Source organism: Balaenoptera physalus (genome assembly GCF_965194825.1).
Source record: "Balaenoptera physalus genome assembly, chromosome: 15".
NCBI lineage: Eukaryota > Metazoa > Chordata > Mammalia > Artiodactyla > Balaenopteridae > Balaenoptera > Balaenoptera physalus.
This window is the reverse complement of record NC_138894.1, coordinates 66,811,462-66,839,149: the sequence shown is the minus strand read 5'-3', so window position 1 is coordinate 66,839,149 and position 27,688 is coordinate 66,811,462. Positions and strand designations below refer to the sequence as shown.

General features: G+C 44.3%; 1 protein-coding gene across 1 annotated transcript in view; it reads left to right on the top strand.

Annotated features, from left to right (window-relative positions):
- The window catches only part of GALM (galactose mutarotase), a 52,676-nt gene extending 25,491 nt beyond the window's left edge, over positions 1–27,185 (top strand). Inside the window, exons 5-7 of the mRNA XM_082427839.1 lie at positions 23,632–23,773; positions 25,271–25,445; positions 26,022–27,185. Coding sequence (XP_082283965.1) covers positions 23,632–23,773; positions 25,271–25,445; positions 26,022–26,099 — 395 coding nt within the window. The 3' untranslated portion in view covers positions 26,100–27,185. The remainder of the gene's footprint in view (positions 1–23,631; positions 23,774–25,270; positions 25,446–26,021) is intronic.
- The last annotated feature ends 503 nt before the right edge of the window (positions 27,186–27,688 follow it).

The window sequence follows — 27,688 nt, the reverse complement described above, 5'->3', positions numbered from 1 at the left end:
TATATTCTATGAGTTTGGACAAATGTATAATGACATGTATCCATCATTATGGTATCATACAGCGTATGCCCTAAAAATCCTCTGAATTTGTTTCAACCATCCATCAATATGCTTCCTCTTTCCTTTTCAGTCCCTCCCCGCACCCATCCCCATATTGTTAGTCATTAGCTCCTGATGATTTTTAACAACTAATATTTCTTGAATCTGTCTCTTCAATATGTATCATTGATTATATGGCTCCATCTCCATCGTCACTGTCCCAGTGTAGGTTGTCTTTTCTTCTCTAGATCAGCGCCAGGTTTATATTACGAGCTTCATAATTTGGGATCAGTGAATGAACAAATGAATCTGGACAACAGCTCTCTAACTAGGGGGAAAAAATCTCTTTAGATCTATCCTCCATCTGGTTACTAAAGATATCTAACTAAAATGCAAATCTTACTTTGATACTCTCCAGTTTAAAAAAACTTTTAGATGGCTCCCAGGCCAGACACCAGCTGCCTCCCAGACCCATCCCCCAGCGTGCCTCACTCACACCTCACCCTGTTTCAGCATCCCCCTCCCACCCACAGGGACCACTCGATACCCCTTCCTTGCTGCATATACCCCTACTCTCTTCAAGGCTCATACTTTCTCCTTAGAAATGTTTCCCCCACGTCCTGGAAACAGTGGATTCTTTGTTGCTCTGGGGTTTTCGTAATGACATAATCTGTTTTAGAGTGTGCCCAGGCTCCCTTATCTTCCTCTCCATTAAGTCTACCTCAGATGTTCTATCAGGACTTACTAGTTACAGATCCAAAGTAGGAAGCTAGAAGGGAGCTTCAGGCCCGGTCTCTTTGGCTTGAAGCTAGAAAACTAATCTATGATAAACAGAAAAGTGAAACCAAGTAGCAGCCAGTCTGCACATGCTATGAACAACTACTCCTTCCTTTCCCCCTCCACCCCTTGTCAGTCTTTTTCCACTCTTCTCTCTTCTTTACATTTGTTTTTAAACATAGTGTATTAAAGCAATACCGTGTGATAACTGGAATTCAGCAAACCTGGATGCAGGTCTCAGTTCTGCTACCCACCATCTTTGCTCTCAAGTCAGCCATGAAAACCCTTTGGTCCTCATAACCTAATCTGTAAAATCTCATTAGATGACGGTTACATTAGTTGAACTCTGAGGTCCTGTTAGTTTCTAACAATGATTCGAAGACCACACGGAATTTCTAACCCAGATATTCTTAACCAGGGTCCATACTTGTATGTCTGGGAAGATAATGAAAGAACTTCAAGGGATTCATGAGCCCCTGAAATTTTTTTTTTTTTTTTAAGACTTTTTTGATGTGGACCATTTTTTTAAAGTCTTTATTGAATTTGTTACAATGTTGCTTCTGTTTTATGTTTTGGTTTTCTGGCCTGTGAGGCATGTGGGATCTTAGCTCCTGACCAGGGATTGAACCCACACCCCCTGCACTGGAAGGCAAAGTCTTAACCATTGGACCGCCAGGGAAGTCCCCAGCCCCTGAAATTCTGTATCAGACTCTGTGTGAGTTGGTCACATCATCTTGGTCCACAGAGGGATTTTCTGGTCTTGTTTTCCCTCTTGAGGTAATGATAATTTATGGTTGCCCCATTATATATTATTATACATAGTCATCTTTTTTTGGTTTTGTTTTGTTTTTTAATTGTTATCTTATATTGGAGTATAGTTGATTAACTGTTGTATTAGTTTCAGGTGTACAGCAGTGATTCAGTTATACATATACATGTATCTGTTCTTTTTCAAATTCTTTTCCCATTTAGGTTATTACAGAGTATTGAGCAGAGTTCCCTGTGCTATATATTAGGTCCTTGTTGGGTATCTGTTTTAAATAGATCAGTGTGTACATGTCAATCCCAAATTCCCAATCTATCCCTCCCCCTCCTTCTTCCCCCCGGTAACCATAAGTTCTTTCTCTAAGTCTGTGAGTCTGTTTCTATTTTGTAGATAAGTTCGTTTGTATCATTTTTTTTTAGATTCCACATATAAGCGATATCATATGATATTTGTCTTTCTCTGTCTGACTTCACTTAGTATGATAATCTCCAGGTCCATCCATGTTGCTGCAAATGGCATTATTTCATTCTTTTTAATGGCTGAGTAATATTCCATTGTATATATGTACCACCTCTTCTTTATCCATTCATCTGTCGATGGACATTTAGGTTGCTTCCATGTCTTGGCTATTGTAAACAGCGCTGCAATGAACATTGGGGTGCATGGATCCTTTCGAACCATGTTTTTCTCTGGATATATGGCCAGGAGTGGGATTGCTAGATCATATGGTAACTATTTTAATTTCTTAAGGAACCTCCATACTGTTCTCCATAGCGGCTGTACTAATTTACATTCCCACCAACAGTGTAGAAGGGTTCCCTTTTCTCCACACCCTCTCCAGCATTTACTGTTTGTAGATTTTTTGATGATGGCCATTCTGACCAGTGTGAGGTGATACCTCCTTGTAGTTTTGATTTGCATTTCTCTAATAAATTAGCAATGTTGAGCATCTGTTCATGTGCCTCTTAGCCCTGTCTTCTTTGGAGAAATGTCTATTTAGGTCTTCTACCCATGTTTTGATTGGGTTGTTTGTATTTTTCTATTGAGCCACATGAGCTGTTTGTAAATTTTGGAGATTAATCCCTTGTCAGTTGCATCGTTTGCAAGATAGTCATCTTTTTTGAGACTAGCAATGGTGTATTTCCCTCTTTGTAATCTTCAGGGTGGTTTAAAAGAAAATTTTTTTATTAAAATTTTTTTTTTTTTAATTTATTATTTTGGCTGTGTTGGGTCTTCGTTTCTGTGCGAGGGCTTTCTCTAGTTGCGGCGAGCGGGGGGCCACTCTTCATCGCGGTGCGCGGGCCTCTCACTATCGTGGCCTCTCTTGTTGCGGAGCACAGGCTCCAGACGCGCAGGCTCAGTAGTTGTGGCTCACGGGCCCAGTTGCCCCGCGGCATGTGGGATCTTCCCAGACCAGGGCTCGAACCCGTGTCCCCTGCATTGGCAGGCAGATTCTCAACCACTGCGCCACCAGGGAAGCCCTAAATTTTTATTAAATTAAAATTAAATTCCCTAAAGGGAGCTAGAAGGCTAGCTAGAGGAGGAAGATGGCACACCAGGAAGAAGAGTAACTTCCCCAAGGTCCTACCCAGAGGAGCTACAGCAGCCAGCACTCTGGGTTGGATGGCCAGAGTTTGTTTCTGCTTGATCAGATGAATGAATTGTCTTCCAATACTCACCAGCCCTTGTGCAGTCAGGATTCCAGGCCTGGTCATCAGTCTGTGGAGTGTGGGAGCAGGCAGACATGCTGGGGCCTCCCTGTAAGTGGAAAGCCAGAGCATGGTGTTGTGTTTGTTATCCTCAGCTCTGCAGTTCTAGAGACTAGCCCCTCCAGGTCCCAGTCTATCCCCCAAGTTTCTTCTCCCATGCTCCATCACCTGCTGAGATCAAGTACCTACCATGCGCCAGGTACTATGCAGCCCTGGGGAAGCAATGTTGAGCAAAATAGGTACACCCAGGCAGCGTGGAGAACATACAGCCACGTACATAGCACAGGTCCTGTCCTCAAAGAAATAAGGCTACAGTTAAGAAAATACTTGAATGACACTAAAGGAGTAAAACTGGTGATATTGGATCTTATAGACTGTTATTTACCCTAGAGCTGTTTCTTCTCTGACAGGTCCCTCCTAGACAGTGTCTAAGAAAGTTCAATACAGAAACTCCAAGGAACTCTCCTGGTAACAATGATACCCTCCAAGGGGATGCATTACTGAATCCCACCTTATAAAACGGCCCCAAGAACAGCTTTATGAGACTCCAGAATACTTGCAAAGCGACTCGTGTTCCCTCCTAGAAAATATCACTGCTACGAGATTGGCAAACATGAGCCAGCATGGTGACAATTTGGCAGGAAGAAAGCTCAGAAATTAGCACTTGGCCAGACATTGCATAATTCCTCTGAAAATTTCAGAGTAACAGCAAGTAAATTTGTCAGAGGGGAGTTATTTGCTAGAACTCTGACTGCCACCCTTTAAGAGCTTATGGCTACCACCACCCCCCACCCACCCTAGGTCTGAACAGGGGCCTGGCTCTAGTTCATACCTGGTGCATAACAGTCCTTAGAGGTCACCCCATTCTGAAAGGGATGAGAGGTAACTGTGGGCTTTGTGCCATGGGCCTGAGGCTAACTCAAGCCAGTTCTCAGAGCAGACTTGCATTCAGTTCAGCTAACATTTGTGGAACACCTAGTGATTGCTACATGCTCCCTGGGGCACTGGCCATAGAAACACTACCTGTGCCCTTGAGAGGCTCACAGGGAGTGAAGACTCTAATGTAGTCAGGGCAGTGGTAGAGGTGATGCCCATGGGACTAAGGGAGCATGGACGCGAGGGTAGGAAGAGGCCTTCTCGATATCACCCTGAGCTTCGAGAAGCTTCTTAGTGTCTGTGGGGATCTAGCAACAAGGAGAGTAAGAGTACTAATAAGCACGGAATGTGGGTGTGAGGGTAGGCTGTTAAGTCAAAAGCTACAGAGACAGTTCGGCAGGGTGGAGGCTAGGGCGAGGCAAGAGAGGTGCAGCACCTAGCGTGCAAAATTTAAGGCAGCACTCACTTTCAGGGTCATGCAGGCGCAGGATCAGCGCCTGAGAGCGAGTGTCTCCTTAAATTTTGCACCCTGGGTCCTAGATTGCCACATCCTGGTCTCAGCCTTGTAGTTGAGTGTAGTCTCCATGGGCATTCTGTGCCATAGTAAGGAGCTAGGATTTTATCTTTAAATCATGCAAGACTTTGAAGGATTTTAAGTCAGGGGATTGACCTAGCAAGACTGGCATTTTACAAATACCACCCCAGCAAGTGTTGGGGGCAGGGCCTGACTGGAGATAGAGACTGATGAAGAGTCTATTTTAGTAGTCCGAGCAAGAGATGAGGAGGACCTAAACGAGAGGTCAGATGGAAGAAATGTAGTCTTATAATATTTAAGAAGTAAAAATCAGGAGGCCTGAATGGATGGTAGTAGGTGAGGAAGCAGGAAGGCTGTATGATGATGGCTTCTAGGTTTCTAGGGCAGCTCCTAGGCAGCAGAAATAGAGATATTAAGGAGCAGGGAATAGAGGAGAAGGAGCTGACACGGGGGTGGGATTAGAGATGGGAGGAGCTGGGGGAAGAGTGGATTTGGTCTCAGGGTATTTGAGGTTAAGGTGCCTGTGGGGCAGCCACGTGGGGATGTCCAGCAAGCGGTTGGACAGATGGGTGTGATGTTAGGAGAGAAATGAGTGCAGGAGTATAAATCAGCATGTGCTTTGTAAATTAAGCCATGTGGATTTCCCAGGGAGGAACCACAGGTTGAGGAGATCAGAGGTCTGAGGGCCAAACCCAGGGGAACCAGAGGAAACCACCACCCATATTTAAGGTGCAAGAAAGACTCACACTAAAGGCACTGAGAAGATGGTCAGAGAAAGAAGGCGAAAAAGAGAAAAGGCATCCAGAAGTCTTGGAGTGACCAGCAACGTCAGTATCCCAGAGAGGTCCAGCCTGGGAGACCTGGGTGGAGTGCCTGGGCTGTAGTGGCCGTCACTGCTGACCTGTTTCACAGAGTGTGAAGGGAGAAGCCAGACTGTGACAGCTGGAGGAGTAACTGGAAATGAGGGGAGAGGGTCAGGGAATGTAGGCCACTGAGTGGTTCCCAGCTAAGGCAACTTTTGAATACAGCATCCTGGGCCCACTGTAGAGACTCCCATTCATGTGCTCTAACATGGGGCCAGGGAATCTGAACTTGTAAAAAGCTACCTGAGTGAGCTAAGGAAGCTACTGGTGTTGAATCTGCGTTCAAAAAGCTCTGAGAGAGGACTTCCCCGGTGGCGCAGTGGTTGAGAGTCTGCCTGCCAATGCAGGGGACACGGGTTCGAGCCCTGGTCTGGGAAGATCCCACATGCCGCGGAGCAACTGGGCCCGTGCACCACAACTACTGAGCCTGCGCGTCTGGAGCCTGTGCTCCGCAACAGGAGAAGCCGCGACGGTGAGAGGCCCGCGCACCGCGATGAAGAGTGGCCCCCGCTTGCCGCAACTGGAGAAAGCCCTCGCACAGAAACAAAGACCCAACACAGCCAAAAATAAATTAATTAATTAAAAAAAAAAAACAAAAAAAAAAACTCTGAAAGAAGAGGGTGCCTCTGTGAGGTGCAGATGCAGGGTCAGGGAGAGGTTTTCTGGTGGGAGAGGAGCTGATTGAAGACGAGTAAAATGTGTATCAAGTGGTGCCGAGAATCCAGGAGAGGATTGAGACCATGAATTTGTGGCGGCCCCAGTTGGTTCTGGGGATTCTCTCCAGTTTCTCTCAGCAGCTGGAGTCGGAAGCAGAGAAGGTGGCTTGTGGGATGATCCCTAGTTGGGTTTTGTCTGGACGGAGGGGCAGGAGGAGAGGACAGGGTGTAAAGCAGGTCAATAAGGGTGTTACTAACCAAGTGGCTCGGGTCATAGACAGTGGGCCCGGGGAAGGCAGCAAAGGATGTGAGGGCCCTCGTGCACACCTGGAAGTCCAGGGGAGCGTGGCGGCACTCAGGAGGAGACCAGGTCTAGCGGGAAGGCTAGGAGGCTGCAGACAGTTGGGTGAATTTTACACTGGCGGCAAATCCCCAGATACCATCTTGATGAGAGTCTAGGATGGAAAAATTCCCTGCATGAAAATGCCTCATGTGGTCCCAACTGTGAAATGTAAAATTGTCTTCTCACCTGAAAACATCATGCAACGGTGTTTAGCATTTTATGCTTCCAATGGCATGTAATATCCAGAGGTAATGCCGTTCCCCACTGCAAGTCAAAACCAAAAAGTGCTCAGTGAGAAAAAATAAATAAATACATAAAAACCAGCAGTAGAATAAAGCCGCAAAATTGAAGCATCGGCAGAGGAAAGGGAAAAAACTGCAGCAGAGACAAGCTTTGAGGTCGTGTGCTCTACGAAAATTTATAGAAATGTTACCTTAAAAAAAAAATCCCAAGGTACTTAACTTGCCAACCACTGGAATAAAGTCAAAATTCCCACCCAGGGCGTTACTTTTAATTATCATTCTCTTTATGTTGTTTCCTAAAATAATAACAGGAATTCTAGAGATGACTTACCAAGATGGCTTAATTAGGTGTCAGATGAGTACCTGTGCCCACGAGCCCCATTACCGCTGGTTTCCTTATGCAAATTTGACTGACTGTTCTGAACCTGACTAAAGAAACAGACATAATTGGAGCAGCTGGGCTGGAAGCGTAGTTGGGCCGTCCCCATGGAGACCAGACTCTTCCTCGTGCCCCAGCATTCCTCGCCTCCCCCTGCCCCCCTTTTTTTTTTTTTTGAGATGAAAGTACAGCACACTTGAGCCTACGTCTCCCTTAGATGGTCTCCACATCACTGCCTTTCACCTTTAAAGTGCACACAAGTCACCTGGGGGACTTGTTGATACGCAGATTCTGACTCGGTGCGGGGTGATGCCTGTGCTGGTGGTCCCGGCCCGTGCTTTGAGCAGCTATTGAAAAGGCTCTAAAGAGCTCTGTGTAACCTCTAGTAACTTTGTTGCTTTCCCCCCCTTTTGACACCTATTTCTGCCCATTTGCTTCTCTCCCCAACAACGCTGGGTCCTCCTGCTGCCCCTTAGCTACCTTTATTCCCCTTTCTGCTCCAACACTTCACTCTCTGACTCAGCCTCTCTTATCAAAAGCCATTCTTTATAGCTCATTCTGCAAAGAGCTGCTCTCAGCCAATGGCTTCCTTAGGTAAGACAAGCTGAAGTTTTTATTTAAAAAGGAGAGAGAATTAACCAAATATCACAGTGTGCCCCCGAAGGGAACAACTTGCTTCACTGTGTTTGTCACATGGGCCATTGGACCTATAGTCCTGGAATGTCACGGTTGGAAAGGACCTTATCTTTTCCAACCACCACCCACCAGTCGAGTATTTGAATCTCAGAACCATGGGCTTTGCCGACACTCAGGTGCCTTCTGGAAGGGATACTCACTGCCCATCCTGGGCCAGCACGTAGGAAAGGCCTTCCCGATATTGAGCTGAAATCCGTCTACCTAGAGCCCACCCCCACTTGGCTTAGTTCTGGGCCTCAGGTCCCTAAAGAGCAGGCTTATGACCTTAGAAGGCAGCTGTCATGTCGCCCCCAAGTCATTTCTTCTTGAGGCAGAACATCCTCAGGTCATCCTGTGATGCCTGTGCTGCAGACGGTAACCAAGAGCTGTCAACACCTCATTACCGTCTTTATGTGACTTCCATCGAACTTCCTGCCAACCACATCCTTAAAGTCATTTTCATACAAGCTGTGGCTCCGCTACATCTCTCCCTAGTCGGTAATAACTGTAGTAACTAGACTTAACATTTATGAGAGTAAATGTAACATGACGGTTAAGAACAAAGGCTCTGGAACCAGACCACGTGTGTGTGAAGCACGGTACAAAGAACCATCACATCACTGTGCTGGGTACTTTCCCTGTATCAACTGTCCTTAATCTTTATGACAACTTAATGAGGGAGGGGCTATAGTGTCCCAATTTCACAAGTAAGGAAATAGAACCTCAGAAGATTGTTTTGTACCTGGGGTTAGGGTTACAATCTAAACCTAGCTGGTGTCCTTTGGTTTGGGGTTTTTGTTTTTTTTTTTTCCAGACACAAGTGCAGGACCCTATCTGTTCCTGTTATCCATAAATTTCATCTTGTGCTTTACCCCTGCTTTACACTTTCTTTTGGATTCCTGATTCTGTTATCCCAAGCGTATCTGCCTCCCAGCTTCATGCTGTCATAGTCTGAGGAAAATACCTTCTGTATCTTCATCTAGATTAGCCACAGATCAGAGGCCATTTGATAACTCCCTACAGAGCCTGCTTACTGAAGCCCGGATGCTTCATCTCCCCAAGCTCCATGAGCCACCAGCCTTGTGACCCAGCCTGAGAAGCCTAGGGGGTGGCCAGGAGTGGTTTGTATTTGAATGCATCTGTGTTTGGTTCCTGGGGAGCAGGCTTCCTCCTTCCTTTTCCGTCTCCATTCCAGAATTGTTCCCAGGACAGAGAACTGCTCCTAAATTTGTAGCGTGTGAAGGTGTTCTTGTGGGCAGCCCCAGGTGCAAGGAGCAAATACAACTCCGGGTCTGCAGCGCACACCTTCCCAGAGAGGATAACGACCACATCCTGCACGTTAGTGAGATCGGGGAGGCCGGCCCTGCCTTTCCAGGCTGCCTGCCCTCCAGCTCCACTAGTACAAACACACAACTTCCGTGTCCAGACTAAACCAGAGGAGGCTGAGCAGCTGTGATGGGACCACCATTTCTGTGTAGGAGGGCTTGGGGCAGCAGTCTCAGTATAAGGGTGTCCGGGGTATGCCTCGAAACTTAGATGGTGCTATGTTGGTTTGGGGTGATTTGTGAGAAGTGGGAGCACTGATGGAGATCAGAGGGGCTAAATTTCCCACGTAAAGCCATTTCTTGACACTGCCACTGTGTCAACTGACCAGAAAGGCTGGACTGATTTCTCCCCTCTCTCCCTTACTGGTTCTGTTCTCTGACCCTAGGCCATTAACATAATTTGGCTATCTATGTTCAACTACTGTCTTTATCATGGTGTCAGGATATCAGCTGACCTGTCCCTGATGCTCGTCTTGGCTTCCTGTGAACCGTCACTGTGGGAGCCTTGTGACTCTCGGGGAAGAGTGGAGGCCAGGGGTCTCCTATGAGCCTCCATTGTCGCTGGAGTCTGCTCGAGCTGCTCTGAAGCAGCATGTGGGAAAATTCTTCTGCCCCAACGTGTTCCCCTTTTGAAATCATCAAGCAAACTCCGAACACTGGCAGAAGGGCTGCCCCTCTCACACGAGAGCAGTTAACAGCCATTGGCAGACCGAGTCCAGTGGATCCAGGGGGATTTGGGAAGGTGGTCTTGGTTCTCATAGATCAACATCCGGCCCCAGCAATGCACTGCTCTTGGGCAGTGGGTCCCCCCAGGGTGCCATGAAAACTGATGGGGGCAGGCAAGGGAGTCCTGGCCAGAGAAGTGGAAAGCACCTCTGACCTTAGTGAAATGAGTCCTTGGTATGACCTTGAATGGCTGTTTAAAAGGGCTGATTTTGACACATCATCATCAGGAAAACACAGTAGTTAAGGGCACGGACTCAAACCCTGACTGCTTAGGTTTAAATCCTCACCAGCTCTGTGATTTTGGACAATTTATTCTACCTCTGCAGGCCTCATGTGTAGAGTGTAGAATGGAGACAGTAACTGGACCTACCTCATTAGTTGTGAAGATTAAATGAGATAATACGTGTAAAGTGCTTAGAACACTTCCTGGCATTTAGTTAAGAGCTCTGTAGGTATTAACTGTTATTATGACCATCATCATTATCATCATTGCCACCATTTACTGAGTGTTTAATATGTACCAGACACTGAGCTAAGCATATACATGCATTAGCTCATGGAACTACCCTTTGAAATAGGTGTTATGCTTCAGTTAAGCCTCATTTGAAGAAACGGGCATTTGGAGAGGTCAGGTAACCTGCACAAAGTTAAACGGGTAAGTCACTGGTAGAGTCAAGATTTGGAGCCAAGTCTCCCCAACTCCAAAGTCTATGCTGTTATTGCCCTCAGCTACTGTCCATAATACAGCTGTATTCCTAAGCACCTTGCATGCCTTATCTCACTTAATTTCCATAATCCTATGAGTAGACACTCTTGTTATCCCCGTTTTATAGATGAGGAAGTCAAGATTCAGAGAAGCTCAATGACCTCCATAATTTTTTACAGCAAAGAAAGTCAGGATTTAAATCCAGGCCTGCCTGACCCTAAAATCCATTCTAATGTCTATTGAGTTTAACTGCCCACCAAGTAAGCAGGATGCTCCTGAAGCTGATAACAGTAATTGGTGATGATGACTGCTGATATGTCCTGCAGCCGGGGAACACAGTTTGCCTAATGAGCCGCATTCTCTGAGCTGGCATTGGGGCAATTTCCACTTTCTCTGATACTTCATTTTCCTGTGGTTTCTTTGAGCCGTTGAATTGCTCAGATTAAGACAAGCTTCTGTGCCCTTTCACGTGTTACTTTGTTGTCCATGCTGCAAGAATATGGAGGAATCATAAACCGTCCCGAAGGAGGCCCTGATGTATTATGCAAAGCCTTTGCCACATTGCTATAGGAGGAATCTGCCAGGAAACTCCCAGTCGGCATTTCTTGCCCAGACACCTCAGGTTATGTGACTGCAACATTCCAAATGTGCATTTCAGTATCAGGTCATGAGAGGGCAACTTCTTTTGTGACAAGTAGTGGTATAGGCAGAAAATACTTACCAGCCTATAGATCAGAGATTCTTAACCAGGCACGCATCACTGGACTTCAGAGGTTCTGGGAACATTGTGTGTGTGTGTGTGTGTGTGTGTGTGTGTGCATTTTCTTGGAGAGAGAGCCCATAACTTTTATAACATTCTCAAAGGAGTCCATGATTCAGAAAACACTTTAAAAACCATTGTTCTAGATTTAAAAATGACTAAGAGAGAAAGTTTCAAAAAATAAAAACAAAATTTAAAAAATTCTTTGTAATGAAAATGTCAATGCCCCCTGGAGGCAGGAATGCACTTTCCTTTAGTATTAATGACTTAAACTATAATGAATAATTGTTTTCTCTGTTCTCTGTATTTCTGGAGTGTTTGTGTGTGTGTGTGTGTGTGTGTGTGTAACAGAGTGAGCACTAACTATGTGCCAGGTGCTGGTCTAGAGATACGACCTCCTTCATAGCATTCTCTCAATTAAACATCACAGTATCTGTATTAGGTAGATACCAGTATTAGCTCCATTTTATAAGTGGGGAAATTGTATCTTACAGAGGCATAGAAACCTACCAAGGTCAGTTAGCAAGTCTGTCTAAATCCTAACACATCTTACATAGATTTGTAATCAACATATAGGACAAATCATAGAAAATAATTTTCAAATAACATACTTAATATTTTAAAAAACATTTCTTTTTTTAAATAATTAATTAATTTTTTTTTTTATGGCTACGTCGGGTCTTCATTGCTGTGCGTGGGCTTTCTCTAGTTGCGGCGAGCGGGGGCTACTCTTCTCTTCGTTGCGGTGCGCAGGCTTCTCATTGCGGGGGCCTCTCTTGTTGCGGAGCATGGGCTCTAGGCACGTGGGCTTCAGTAGTTAAGTTGTGGCACGTGGGCTTTGTTGCTCCTGCGGCATGTGGGATCTTCCCAGACCAGGGCTCGAACCCGTGTCGCCTGCATTGGCAGGCGGATTCTTAACCACTGCGCCACCAGGGAAGTCCCAGAAACATTTCTTTTTTAAGGGAGAAAAAATTATTGGAGAAAATTTCTTCCCTCCACCAAACTTTTCTACAAAGTCTGTGCCAGATTTTCTTTTGCTTTCTTTTCTCTTTTCTCAAAATGATTTTTAATTGTAATTATAAACAGGAGTTACCGGTGCTGAGGACTGTCTGGAGGGACTCTGGTTTTCTTCCAATAGCACTGTACTTGTGTTATTGGGTTGTGTGAAAATGAGCTAGAAAGGGGACCTGCCAGGAAAGAAGGGGCTGAAAAATGAATAAACATGAAGATTCAGTGACTCTTGCAGTGACCATCTGTTCATCTTCTCAGAGAGTCAGGCACTAGGGCCACCAGGTAGGGAAAAGAGCTATTTCAGATGATGCGAAGTTAAAAGCATTGAATTAAAATTCACCCCGGGCGAATTTTCTCAGTCAGATACTGAGAAGAGTGTTCATGTCCAGATGTCACACAGAAAACCATTTCAGTAGTCAGTGTTTGATCAGGAGTCCATAAGGACTAATTTACCTTCTACTCTGTTTCTTAAGTCTTTTGCCCAAAAAATCAAGTCAGAGCTAGGAGCCCATAGGACAAGTGTAATATAACTGTCTTGCCTTCACCCCAAATACGGACAACAAGAGTCCATTCCTGTGACAGATTTAATGCCTTGTGACAGAGATCTGGAATGTTAGAGAATCTCGTTTCCAATAATCAGGTCTACATCATCTTCTTGCAAGAATGAGGCAGCTGTAGTTGCCAGAGTGATATTCACATGACCACTCTTGTCATTCACAGATGAGAGTAGTCCTGCGCCTTGTTCAGTTAGCCAATCCTGACTTACCTTTCAAGGTTAGCCTCCTGTCAACACCTCTGGAAAACCTTTCCTGACCCTCCTGGCTGCATTAGGTGCTGCTGCTCTCTGCTCCATCAGAGCCCTTTGAATGCCATTCTTGTTGCATTTGTCATACTCTCCTGTAAGTTTTTATTTTTTTGTCTGTCTCTTTCATCAGATTCTAAGTTCCCTGGGGTCAGTTTAATGCCTGGTGCATAAAAGATACTCAAAAATGGGTGAACTAGCAAATTTATATTTGTTTTTCCCCCATCCAAAAGTAATTGCAAGGATTAGTGTTCTTAAGGTAGAATCATCTAAAGGGACTTCTGTCAAAATTTGTCACCTCCTGTCTTGTCAAATCAAGTGCCAAGAGGTGAAAACATGCCAAGGCAGTATACTAGTTATCTATTGCTATGTAATAAATTACTCCCACTTTATTACCTCTTACTGTTTCTGGTAAGAAACAGTGGTCAGGAATTTAGACAGGGCATATCTTGTCTCTACGTATGATGTCTAGGACCTCTGCTGGAAGGTTAGAGCAGGGGCTGGAATCATCAGAAGACTCATTCACTTGCATGTCTGGCAGTTGATGCTGGCTATTGGTTGGGTGCTGTCAGCCAGAAAACCCCACGCATGGCCTTTCAATGTGACTTGAGCTTCCTTACAACATGGCGGCCGGAACCAAGAGCAAATGTCCTGAGGCAGAGAGGGCCAGGGCAAAGCCACCTTGTATTTATAACCTGGCCTCAGAAATCACATAGTATCACTTGTACCACATTCTATTGGTTGAGGCAGTTACAAAGGTCCATCCAGGCTTAAGGGAGGGAAAAAAGACTTCACCTCTCACTGAAGGAGTGTCAACATCACATTGTAAGTAGAGCCTGTGGGATGAATATATCCTGGTGTGGCCATCTTTGAAAAATGCAGTATGCCACAAGCAGTCATGGGGAAAAGGTCGAGCGCCTGTAAGACTCCTTCATGTGAGATAAGAGATATGAATCAAAGCAGATGGATTTCATGAAGGCAGTGAGTTTTTCCTGTACTTCCAGAGGGCAGGTAATTATAACTCTGTCAGGAATGAGGAGCTAGAGGAAGATTTAAGGCCTTGTGACAGACATCTGGAATGTTAGAGTCCTGTTTCCACTGCTCAGGTCTACATCATCTTCTTGCAAGAATCAGTCAGCTGTAGTTGCCAGGGTGACACTCACGTGAGCTGTCTTTGTTGAGGTCCTCTGTAGACTTGACCTTATTCCTGGCTCACTGTCACTCCAACATTACTCTTATCATAATTCTACATTATTTCATTATCCATATTGATGATACCCTGACCTTTTAGCTTCTTGACGTCCTCTCCCAATGATCTCGTCCTCCAAGGTTTTCAGCTACTCACTCCTATGATCTTTGAGTCATACCCTTGACTTTATCACTACCTCTTACTGCAGCCTTTTATGATCACTATTTAAGATGTTTGTTTCAGCTTCAATAATTCTTCAATGCCACAAGAACCTATAGTCACTTGATCCTACCACCCTTTCACTGTTCACCTCCTCCCCTACTAAGATCAAAAGTCCATCATTAGAGGGCTTCCCTGGTGGCTCAGTGGTTGAGAATCTGCCTGCCAATGCAGGGAACACGGGTTCGAGCCCTGGTCTGGGAAGATCCCACATGCCACGGAGCAACTAGGCCCGTGAGCCACAACTACTGAGCCCGCGCGACTGGAGCCTGTGCTCCGCAACAAGAGAGGCCGCGATAGTGAGAGGCCTGCGCACCGCGATGAAGAGTGGGCACCACTTGCCACAACTAGAGAAAGTCCTCGCACAGAAACGAAGACCCAACACAGCCAAAAATAAATAAATAAATAAAAAAGAATTCCCCTTCTCCACTTAAAAAAAGTCCATCATTAGAATCACCCCTTTTCATATGCTCTCCACTCCCTCGCCTTCTCCTTTTTCTTTGTATTCTCCTAACAAAGCCCAACCCTGACTAATCCTACCCACCCATACCTTCTACAGCTGCCACCATACAGCTACTGGTCTCACTCAAAATTCATGACAGTAACCTCAAGTGGGTCCTTAGTGGGGCCTGCAGTCAGACTTTCCTGGAAATAGGGAAGCAGAAGTACTGCCTCAGGCCACTCCCCCAGAGCTGTAACCCCACACCTTTGGGTCAGAGCCCACCATCTGCCAGGCATTGCTGCTCAGACCTAAATGCACACCCAGCCAACCTTATTCAGGACAATAAGAAATTCTCATCTGAAAATGGCTTCTCTCTGCTGACACCACAGCTTTCTGGTGGCTTCAAAACCAAAGTCTGGTGATGTGACATCCTCTCTGAAGGCACCCTTTCCATTTCGGCTTCATTTTCTGTACACTCAGCGTTGCTGAGAGAGCTATTTTGACATCTCCTTCTATTCTTAGCACCAAAGCACAAACTCACATATGTAGATAAACTGAAATTGAAAGAACTGCACATTCATTCTCCAAAGTCTTAGAAAAATCAAGAGTACTTGAGGGCTGGAGGTGCGAGGGGCTGTACCCAAGTCACTCCAGGGTGAGGTGGAGAGTGCCTGAGTAGGGGCCTGGAGGCTGTGACACTATGCAGATGTGTCACCTTGGGCAAGTCCCTTTAGCCGTCTGGGTTCCAACCTCATCTGCAAAGCGAGGGTACTAGATGAGGTAATTCCTAAGGTCCTTTCTAGATCTTTCATTCTGACTTTGTCACAGGATGCTACAACATTCACATTTGCCCTTTTTTTTTTCCCTTTACTTCATTCATTCATCAGGTTTTCAGTCAAGTAAAGGCTCTGTTTAATGCTCAGAGGGTCAAAAATCAGTAGGACACAATCCCTGCCCTCTAGGGGCTCACATTCCTTACGGATATAAAGCTTGATATAATCCTATAGCTATGCCTTAATGGGATGAATGTCTTGGAGAAAGTATGTTCAAAGTGGGATGAACAAAGTAGAAAAGGGGATTACTTCTGGCTGTGGAGGATACAGTCCCTCACAGAGGAACTAGCATTAGAGAATAAGCATTCTTTTTATTTTTTATTTTTTAATTTATTTATTTTTGGCTGTGTTGGGTCTTCGGTGATACGCGCAGGCTTTCTCTAGTTGCAGCGAGCGGGGACTACTCTTCGTTGCGGTGCACAGGCTTCTCATTGCGGTGGCTTCTCTTGTTGTGGAGCACGGGCTCTAGGCGCGCGGGCCTCAGCAGTTGTGGCACATGGGCTCTAGAGCGCAGGCTCAGTAGTTGTGGCCCTCGGGCTCTAGAGCACAGGCTCAGTAGTTGTGGCACACAGGCTTAGTTGCTCTGCAGCATGTGGGATCTCCCCAGACCAGGTATCGAACCCGTGTCCCCTGCATTGGCAGGCAGATTCCCATCCACTGCGCCACCAGGGAAGCCCAAGAATAAGCATTCTTAAATGACCTGGTGGGCGCTGCTGGAGTGGGGTGGGGGAGCCCAGAAACGTCATTCCAGTTACAAGAAAGGGTCCAAAGACATAGTGAATCTGGGAGACAAATTCTAAGTTTCCCATATGCCTGACCCGTAAGCACATGAGGGAGTGTGTCAGGGCATGAGGCTGGAAAAGACAGATTGGAACCTTCTCTTTTTCTTCTCATTCAGCAAAAATCTCTTTTTACAATTATCCCAAGTGTCTAAATTTTAAGTCAGGGCTTCTCTGCCGTTCTTGAAGTCTTACCCTCTCTAAGCTCTGCTTTGTGTTATATATATATTTCCTGAAATTTAGCCCTTTTATTTATGCCATCCTCCTGAAAATGTTCAAACGTATCATTTATCAAATATTTCCATGTAATGTATAGGGCGGCAAATAATAGCAGCTTTGTTTTACAGAGAGAAAAGCTAAAGTAAACACTGATTGCTCAGTATCATAGATTGCTCAATATCAGGTTAACAGACATGAAATATGCCCTGGGTCCTTCCTTCATGAAAATTCCATGACTTTCTTATTTCTTTAAAGTCAAGAAAAGTAAGTAATTGATTGACTGACCCGGGCGATCACATTGGGGCTGTTTTAAGGGTTCGATTTTGAGTCAGATATGGCTTTAAGAAAGAACTAAATATTGTGAGCACCATTTAAAGTTAGGGAAGAAAGCATAACATAAATTACCACTTGGAATATGGGTTGGTAAGATTAAAATCTTCTTGAGCCCATGAGAACAGCTGCTTCTTTTTCCCAGTCTAATTGTTTCATAAGGAAACACTGTTGGCTTTTTTAAAGTCAGTGTGGGAGATAGCTGGTCACCCAGACTTCACAGGACAGTAGCGCCCCGGTGGGTCACTACCATCCAGGATTTGGCCTTCGAGATCCAAAAAGTTCAGCCATCCTCCAGAACTGCTCAGGGTTTAGAGGACTGACTGAACTCAGACAAGGTGTATGTTTATAAAGCAAGCTCTTTATATTGGGTCTCTAGCACCATCTACTGGGAAACAAAAGTGCCTTTATTAGAATTACATTAGAATGTGTCAGAAACCCAACTAGGAGCAAAGAGGAGAAAAGGGGAGGAAGAAGTTCAGAAGATTTTAAGAAACAGAGAATTAAGTACATTATATTGAAGTGACTTGTATATAGATGTAACCACTAAAACAAAAACACAAACTTTCTAAATTATCAGGAACACAGACCATATTGTAAAAGATTTTTTTTAAAAAAAGCGAGTAGAATTCATAAACACAGAAAGCATACCATAAAATATAATGACAAACTAAGAACAATTAGAATATACGTGTCATCTTAATGCCATAAAACGCCCCTATTAAACAGTCTCTCAGATTAAATCACAAAGCAAAACCCAACAGAATGCTGTTTACAAACCAAGTGACTCAGAAAGTTTGAAAATACAAGAATTCAAAAGCAAACCAAGCAAGTGAAAGCCAAAGTAGCAGGGGGTCTCAATGTAAACACCAGAAAAGGCTGATTTCAGGACAGAAAACATTCTGTTTTCTAAAGGATGCAATTCACAATGGATGCAATTCACAATGGAAGTTCACCAAAAAATGACCATATCTAAGACCATGAAAAAAACCTCAGGCAGTTTCACAAAATACAACACAGCCAATACTGACCTAGAATTTTTTTTTTTTTTCCTAGAAATGTTTTAACTCTCTCTTAATAATTCTTGGATGAAAAATGAAGTCAAACCCCAAAACTAAGGATATTTAGAAAATAAATATATAAGTATTTATGTATAATGGAAATATATACATAACATATAGGAATATATAGTAAGCAAATATTATATTACAATTATCTATAATGGAAACTCCTACATGTGATATAGTTAAAATAATACTCAGAAAATTTTAGCACTACTTATATTAATCAAAAATTGTGAAATTAAATGAATTAGGCATCTAATGCAGATATTTGAAAAAAGAATAATAAAATAAACCCAAGAGAACAAAAGAAAAATTAACAAAAATAAAAGAAATTATAATTTTGAAAAGAATCAGAAAAGGTAGTACTCATAAATCCAAGAGCTGCTTCATTGGAGGGAAAATACCCCCCAATAAAACAGATATAGCATAGCTAATCTATTCAGTCCACAGAATTAGATATGAGCATAGGCAAATAACCACAGACAGATGAAACCGAAAGGATCATAAATTATTTCTTTCCTCAACTCTTTGCAAATAAACATGAGAGTAATATAGATGAAATGGATAATTTTCTAGGAAAATATATAAATTTGCAATTGTGACCTCAAAAAGAAATTTTAAATAGATTATCATAGAAAAAATAGAGAAAAGTATGAGTGCATATGGAGTTGTCTAATGAAATACCAAGGAATAAATTTAGCAACAACCTCCAAGATAAACTGAGTGACAAGTTCAAGGTGGAAACAGTCTGTGAGTTTGTGGATGTGCACGGACGTGCACTTAAATGCTTGGATATCCTTGTAGTATCTGTGGAAGGTGCATGAGAAACAAGTGACAATGGTTGCTTCTGTTGAAGGAAACTGGATCTGTAGGGAACAAAGACGAGAGAAATTCTTTTCACTGTAGAGTACGACTTTGTACCTTTTACATTTGTTATCTTTTAAATTGATTACATGTGTAAATATTACCTACACAAGAATTCTTTTTTGGAAAAGGAGAACCAAGACAAAGGAAATAGATGCTTTTAAAGGATGTTTCAAAAAGAATACCACTTAACTTTTCCTAAAGCTGACTCTGGTAAGAGAAGGATCCTCTTGGTTGAACAGTGGACACTAGACACTAGGATGGTCTTAGCCAGGCCTCCGTGTCTCCCTCAGGAGCTCTGGAACCCAGGCACCCTCGTGGCTCTGTGTGAACTCAAAGACCCCAGTCCCCACGTGCCAAAAAGACTACATTTCTGAGCAGAAGTTCTGAGTTAAGGAAAGGATACCCTCTTTTCACCCAGAGACAGGACATTCATGTTTCTTAGTATTTAGGAACTCAGCAGCAGAACCAAATGCTTTAAATGGCTAAGAGTCAGTTCTCTTTTTCCTATTTAATTTTTTAATGGTAAGGTACAAGCTCCTCATTTTTCTTAGCCTCCTAAGATTCCAGCCCCACTTTGCAGGCTGTATCTCTCCTCTAAAAATAGCAGGAACCAAGTTCCTAAAACATTATCCATCTGACCGCATGAAAGGAAAAATAACTCTCAACCTGAAAGAGTATGTTAAACACCTAATGTCTGTACTTACCTTCAAAATATATGATTCAGGTCTGGGACAATACAAAAACTTTTAAATGTACTAAACTGTATCATTGTGTAAGGCTCTGAAACAGAGTCCCTTTCCTCTTTCCCCCTCAAGAAAGACTGGCCAGATTGCCTGGCCTGCTGCAGAGGAACCTGGGATTCTTTGTATTTGGGGAAGATCCTAGGACCAGGGGCTTCTCACTCCTAAGTGGGTCATACTTTTAGGGGGTGGGATGGGGTGCACCTCTGCCATCATCTGTTCCTAGGGTTTTCTAGGTGAGCTGCTCAGAGCTTGTACTGGCTTCACTCTGGCTTTTATATACATGTATTTTATGTTGTATACAGTTGACCCTTGAACAGTGCGGAGGTTGGGGCACTAACCCTCCATGCAGTCGAAAATCCACCTATATAACTTTACAGTTGGCCCTCCACATCTGCAGATTCAACCAATCAAGGACAGTGTAGGGACTTTCCTAGTGGCGCAGTGGTTAAGAATCCGCCTGCCAATGCAGGGGACACGGGTTCGATCCCTGGTCCAGGAAGATCCCACATGCCGCAGAGCAACTAAGCCTGTGCGCCACAACTGCTGAGCCTGCACGTCTAGAGCCCGTGAGACACAACAAGAGAAGCCGCTGCAGTGAGAAGCCCGCACACTGCAACGAAGAGGAGCTCCTGCTCTCCGCACTAGACAAAAGCCCATGTGCAGCAATGCAGCCAAAAAATATAAAATTAAAAATTAAAGACAGTGTAGTACTGTAGTATGTATTACTGAAAAAAATCCATGTACAAGTGGACCCGTGCATTTCAAAACCATGTTGTTCAAGGGTCAACGGTATATGTATATTTATTTTACGTGTGTGTGTGTGTGCACACTTGTATTTATTGAGCTTCCCTCTGAAATAAAAAATTCTGCAGGAATGGGGTAGGGGGTGAAAGTCAGTGATTTAGTCCAGCTTATTTGTTGCACTGATGAAAAACCCCAGGCTCAGAGAAGTGATTTCATCTAACTTTACTTAATCTCTTTCCTCATCTGAGGCATTCTACCCTGCAACTGCTACTACTGCTGCTGCTGCTGCTACTATTACAGTACACACACACACACTACCACCTTGTGCTTAAGCTGTTTCCTCCACATCGATTATTCTTCAACCTTCTTCACCCATTCAACCTACTATGACCTCACCTCAAGTCTCAGCTCAACTAATAAACTTTTATCCATGAAATCTCCCCAGTCTGCCACATCTAAGCCAACCCAGTCACACTGCCTGTCTTCTTTCGTACAGCTGTGCCTCTATGGTAGCACTCTCCACACTCTGTGGTTATGAGCGGCTTATACGTCCTCTCCCTCCTTCAGACTGCAAGCAGCTTAAAAAGGCAGGTCATGTCTCATCTATGTATCAGCTCTGCCCAGCAGAGTGCCTGGCATACAGTAGGTGTTTAATGTGATGATCGATCAGACGAGTGACTGTGAATAGGCTCCTAGTCCATTGCCCTGGCTCTGTCATACTCCAGGAACATGCCTACGAGGAGGAATTCTTCCGCACATTCCCTGGGCTTTCTTAACTGAGCTAAATTCAGAGTATTTGCGTACGTTGTTTGAGATGGCTCAGCCTAGCATCTAGGGAAGAACAGATCTGAAAGCTGGGAAGAGAATGAAAGGTGATAAAGCAAAATGGCACAATATTCAGAAGAATGTAAAACCCATGTTATAGCCTTTTGGCAAACATGTCTAAAGGACTGTTGAGAAATTTGCTCTCTCCCTTGGATCTCCAGAGAAATTACTCACAAGATAACGCTAATTCGTCTTTTTCACCCTCAAAGCCCTGATTTTTTTTTTTTTTTTTTTTTTTGGCTGCACTGCGTGGCTTGCAGGATTTTAGTTCCCCAACCAGGGGTCAAATCCCGGGTCCTCGGCAATGAGAGTGCAGAGCCCTAAACACTGGACCGCCAGGGAATTTCCTCAAAGCCCTGATTTCTTGTTCAGTGGTTTTAGTAGAGCAGAAGATGTGGCAAATTATTTTCACATATTTTATCAACTCTAAGATGCCATCAGTTGTAAAGTTCACCATTATTTTACATTCCATGAAGGAAAAAAACCACCTCTGCCAGTTAAACCATGACATGACATGATTTCAGAGATTTTAAAATATGAAAATGAGGGAATTCCCTGGCAGTCCAGTGCACTCTGCGCTTTCACTGTCGGGGCCCAGGTTCGATCCCGTGGGGGGAACTAAGATTCTGCAAGCCGAGCGGAATTATAATATATATATGTTAAAAAAAATATATATATATAAATATATATTTTATAGCCTATATATATATATATATATATATATATATATATATATATGAGAAAATGAGTGTCTTAAATTGAGGAAATATGGTATATCAATATCACAGGTTGTTGTTTGATGATATCAAGTTGTGTGGGTCTCAGTCTCATCTGTTACATGAGCAGTTTGGACCAGATGAGCTCTGAGAACCCTTCTGGTCCCAACACCCTTGAGTTCTGTAATACCACTAAGGGATAGTCTTGACTGGGCATCATTTGTTGTGTAATAACCACCAAGATGGGGCTCCCATCCAGATTCCTTCTGTGCTTTGCCCTTTAAGAGTTGAGGGTCTTCACACTGCAGTGTCCTCCCTCAGGATTGGTCACCCACCCACATCATTGAAAAGAGGCTTCAGAATGTCCCACCTTGATAAGAACAAATATACTTATTAGAGGTTGAGGAATCTGGCTTACACATAGGAAGGGGGTGGTTGATTGCCAACTATAACTCCTCCAAGAAGCACTCCTAGAGACACAAAGCTTTCATTCAAAGGATTGACTCTGGGCTTCCCTGGTGGTGCAGTGGTTAAGAATCCACTTGCCAATGCAGGGGACATAGGTTTGAGCCCTGATCTGGGAAGATCCCACATGCTGCGGAGCAACAAAGCCCGTGTGCCACAACTACTGAGCCTGCGCTCTAGAGCCCGCGAGCCACAACTACTGAGCCCGTGTGCCACAACTACTGAAACCCGCGAGCCTAGAGCCTGTGCTCCACAACAAGAGAAGCCACCGCAATGAAAAGACTGCACATTGCAATGAAGAGTAGCCCCTGCTCGCCGCAACTAGAGAAAGCCCGCGCAGAGCAACGAAGACCCAACGCAGCCTAAATAAATAAATAAACAAACAAACAAAGGATTGACTCTAAAATTGGCTAATAGTAGAGTGGCCATACATCCTAGTTTTCCCCCCAACTGTCCCGGTTAACTCATTTGTCCCAGTGTTGTTATTAACAGTTCTATGTTTCAAGTCTACAGACTGATCAGGGAAGTGATTGGGGAAGAGTGGCTACCAGTGTCGCTTTGGCTAATAATGGCCCCAAATGGTTCGAAAATCACTAATCTCAGCAACACTGTTAGCATCTGGTTAGCCAGTACCAGGTATTAATGCTCAGTTATGAGCCCTGGGATAGTTCAGCATTAAAGCAAGAAATGTCAACAAGGTGATTGACTCAGTGGTTAGGACAACCATCACCCTTTATCCAACTTATTCCTTAATGGAAATTATGCGTTTCCTTGATTTTTGTACTTTTTTCACACTTGAATGATTCTGAGTGTTATAGCTACTGCATCTTGCAGTCAGTAACATTTTACAATTAAGGAGATCCAATAATTTATTCTTCTTAGGATCTGGACTCCTACCTCCTTTACAACTTGAAATGAAGGCTGGGAGGGTAGAACCAGTGGGTCTTTAGGATATAAAGGTTTTATTTAGGCATTTGTCACTCTTTTTTCTGCCTCTTCCCACCAGGAGAAGTTGCTCCAGTGCAGGGAACTGCATTTGACCTGAGGAAGCCAGTGGAGCTTGGAAAACACCTGCAGGAGTTCCACATGAATGGCTTTGACCACAACTTCTGTCTGAAGGGATCTAAAGAAAAGCGTTTTTGTGCACGGTAGGCACTTTTCATTTGCTGCCTGTACTTTTCATTTGCCTTTCATTTGTTGGGAAGAAAAGATGCCAACTCCTATTTGAGGAGCTTTTCCGCCGCCATATTAATGCCATTTACTATGCTACAGGGGACCAACTACCACACCCTATGTGCCTTTTCAAAGCTCCTATTCCATAGGTGAATACATCTCCCCCCTCCCCCATCATACCGTTTTCCCTGTGCCCCTACCTGGCATCCTGTCGCTTTGCTTCCCCTCTCCCCATCTCTGCCTGTTCTCTAAGGCCCTTTTTTTGTTAGAAGCCCCAACTCCTCCTGACTGAAGTCACCTCTGCTTTCCATGAACTTCCAGAGTCCTTCGTCCTTTCTTGATTTTTGATGTATGATTTGCCTACTTCCATGACAAGCTGGAGGTTGCAGTTCCCTTATAGCACTCACCACCTCCAGCCGTGTCTGACAGGCGTCTGTGTCCACACTCTCCTTCTCACTAAATTCTAAGTACCTTGTGCCATCTTATCTTTGTGAATCTCTACCTTTACCCTAACACCCTAATACCATGCTCGGCACTAACAAATAATCAATAAATGTTTGCAGAATGAACGGGTCTTAAATAAAGCAGAGAAAATAATTTAAGCTCTAACAGAAACAGAAAGAACTTCAAAAGCCTTCTCTTGCTCAGAGCCCCAGCACCAAGACCCCAGCTGTGTTCTTCTAGCTCAAGCCTGCTTTTCTCCTCTGTTCCTCCTATTCACATTTCTCTTTCCACGGCCCCCACGTGAGGAGACCCTCCGACCTCCCTGCCACTATTCAAATCCTGGCCTTTCTCTTTCCAAACATCTTTCCCCGAACCTCTTGGTTGACTACACATTGTGGGGATGTCTTACCTCGGTAAGTCTGTGAGACCCAGCCTTTCTTTATCTATATATCCCTTTGACCCCAAGTATAGGACCAGGTGGGTACTCTTCCATCTGTAGAGACCTGTTTTTTTTAAAAAAGGAAACAATTTGGCAGAAACCCAGAACAGATCTATTCTGCAGGGGATCTGGCTAAAGAGCCCTGCCTGCTCTAGCCCCAAGGGTGGTGGGCAGTTTAATTTGGAGAAGCATCTATTCTCTTTCAGAAGACATAGCTGGTTGTCTTGCCAGACCAAGCAGAGAGCTCCACCTCTTTATGAGAAAGTATCCCAGCCTAACTATCTGTCTCCAACCTGGCCGCCCCCGACACACACAAACATATCTGACTGGGGTGAGTCCCTTTTGCCCTTCCCCAGAGGAGCCAAGCTCAGAGGGAGAAGTTGCTATTGGGGATCCTCAAAACCACCTACTCGTGCCTCACCTAAGAGGCTGCGAGAAGTTCCCGCCATGCTCTTCCTTCGTCTCCTCTGTATATGTTGTCCCTGCTCTGTGACTGGGTCTGATTCCTGTCTCAGAGCTGCTTCCCAGCTTTTCCCTGTCTGCTTTTCCACCCTGGATCTATATATATGTGGTCTGGCTTTATCCCTAGGGTCCATCATGCTGGGAGCGGGCGGGTACTGGAAGTGTACACCACCCAGCCGGGTGTCCAGTTTTATACGGGCAACTTCCTGGATGGCACACTGAAGGGCAAGAGTGGAGCAGTCTATCCCAAACACTCCGGTTTCTGCCTTGAGACCCAGAACTGGCCTGATGCAGTCAATCAGGTAAGTCTACAAGCCAGCTTGTTAGAGTGGTGGTGTGTCCAAGGTCACACTGGATGACAGAGGTCATAACACTCAAGTCAGACTTGATCTGTATGATTCAAAAATCTGTGTATGTTCTCTTCTCCAAGTCATGAACAACACAGGAAACTCTTAACCACATTACTAAGATGGCATTTACGTGTTAAAAAAAATCTATTATTTTCTGCAACCACAGTGTTAAGATGATCCTCCAAATCTTTTCATCCTGTTTACTTCCTCATAACTTTCTTTTCTAGCTATTTTATAGAGTAGTGCTCCTCAAAGCTCCAGCCCATAATAAGATGCTTGTAGCTTGCACCAGAATGTAAATCAACCCTGCTTCCTTAAGAAAGTCTTGCTGTGATAGTGTTTAGTGATGTGGTTGATTTTCATTCTGGTTCAAGTTCTTTATCTCATTGCAAACCAATAATAAACAGTTCTTACACTGGCAACTGGTTCACAGAACTGGTCGAGAGACCAGTCCAAAAGCCATCCTGAATGGTTAAGGGTGCAACCTGGGCTGGCAAGGTGTAACCTGTATTGTTTTCCCCTTCACAGCCCCACTTCCCTCCTGTGTTGCTGAAGCCTGGTGAGGAGTATGACCACACCACTTGGTTCAAGTTTTCTGTGGCTTAAGGAAGTGTAAAGATATGACCTGCTCCAGGGCCAGGCTGGGAGCCCCTTCAGCAGCCTGTCACCTATGCAGAGATGAGATGAAGATTTAGAGGCTTTAAAAGTGATCCTGTGAATTAAAATCATACAAATGGTAGCTGTCATGATAGTCAGTCTGAATAGATTCCTTCCCAAAGACTGGCTCCAGGCCAGGTCTAATGATCAGCTATTCTCCATGCAGTGAAGAGGACCCAGCCATCAATGTCATCATCTAAGCCTTGACTGTAGCCTAGAAGTGGTAACTGAGCTCCTTGTGTTGGCTCCATCTCTCCATTCTGCCTCTTTTTCTACTTTTCACCCTTTCTTTCTTTGATCCTACTCTCATTCCTTTTCTTTTTCCTCCTTCTCTACCTTATACCGCCTTGCACTGTGCAGCACTTTGGAGTTTTCAGAGGTCACTTAGCTCATTCAACCTGCTGGCAGAGGGACCTCTCTGCCCCGATACGGCAACAGATGATGGAGAAGTGAGCCAGCTGAGGCTTAGAGGGGATAAATGACCCACCTAAAGGCACAGAGCTAGGAAAAATTTTAGCCAGGACTCGAGGTCAGGTCATGTGAATTCAAGTCCCCTTTGCCTCCACTCGTCTTCCAGAGCATTCCAAGTGTCACTGATGGGCAAAGGGGGGTCTGACCCTTACTCTGTTAGAGCCATCCTTTCTTCCCAGATTCACTTTTGTAAGAAGCTTTAGTCTGTCTCTGAGCCTACAGATGGTGTGACTTAAAGTGCAAGATCAAAATGTCCAGGAAGAATCTGTAAATTTGATTCTCTGCCTTTGGGGTTAACTGAGAAAGCCCAGCCCAGCCAAGGCATGGGAAGGAAGCCATTGGAGACAGGAGCTGTGTTAGTGTGAGGAGGGCCTTGACTGAGGATTGCACATTGCACCGAGAACAGATGTTGTGTTATGTAGATCAGCCTGGGCTTCCCTCCTTTCCTGAATTACTGAATCATCAGTGATGGGTTTGGGTTGGTGGTTTTTAAAGAAATGTATCTTATACTATTATACGCTAATAATCGGTTGAAATAAAATCAAAATCTGCATCTTCAGAAAACTCCCAGTTTCTTCACTTATCTTTAGATCTGTCAGGCATGGACCTTTGGGAAATGGACCAAATATAAATGGTGTGTTCTGGATTCTACCATACTCTCCAATACAGCCCCAGCATCTTCCTGGAGGAACACTACTTAAATGGCAGCCTAAGGAAATTCCTATACTTCCCCTCTCTCTTAGCAACAAAAATAAACCAGAGTGTTTATTTTTTAATTCATTTCAGCATGGATTTTCTGAGTACCTATTGTGTACACAGTTCTCTCCTGGGTTTAAGGGGTTCAAGAGGTAATGTCCAAGATGTAGTTATGTCCCTTAGAGATATCACAGTCTCTCTGGGGAAAACAAGACCAATAGTAACAACCAGATGATGTAGAATTGCACCATGACAGAGCTGGGAGCCCTGAGCACTAACTTTGCTCCTGGCTTTTACTACATCGGCAAACAATCTAATTTCATTTGGCCTCAGTTTTCTCACCTGTAAGGCAAAGGGATTCGACTGTAATT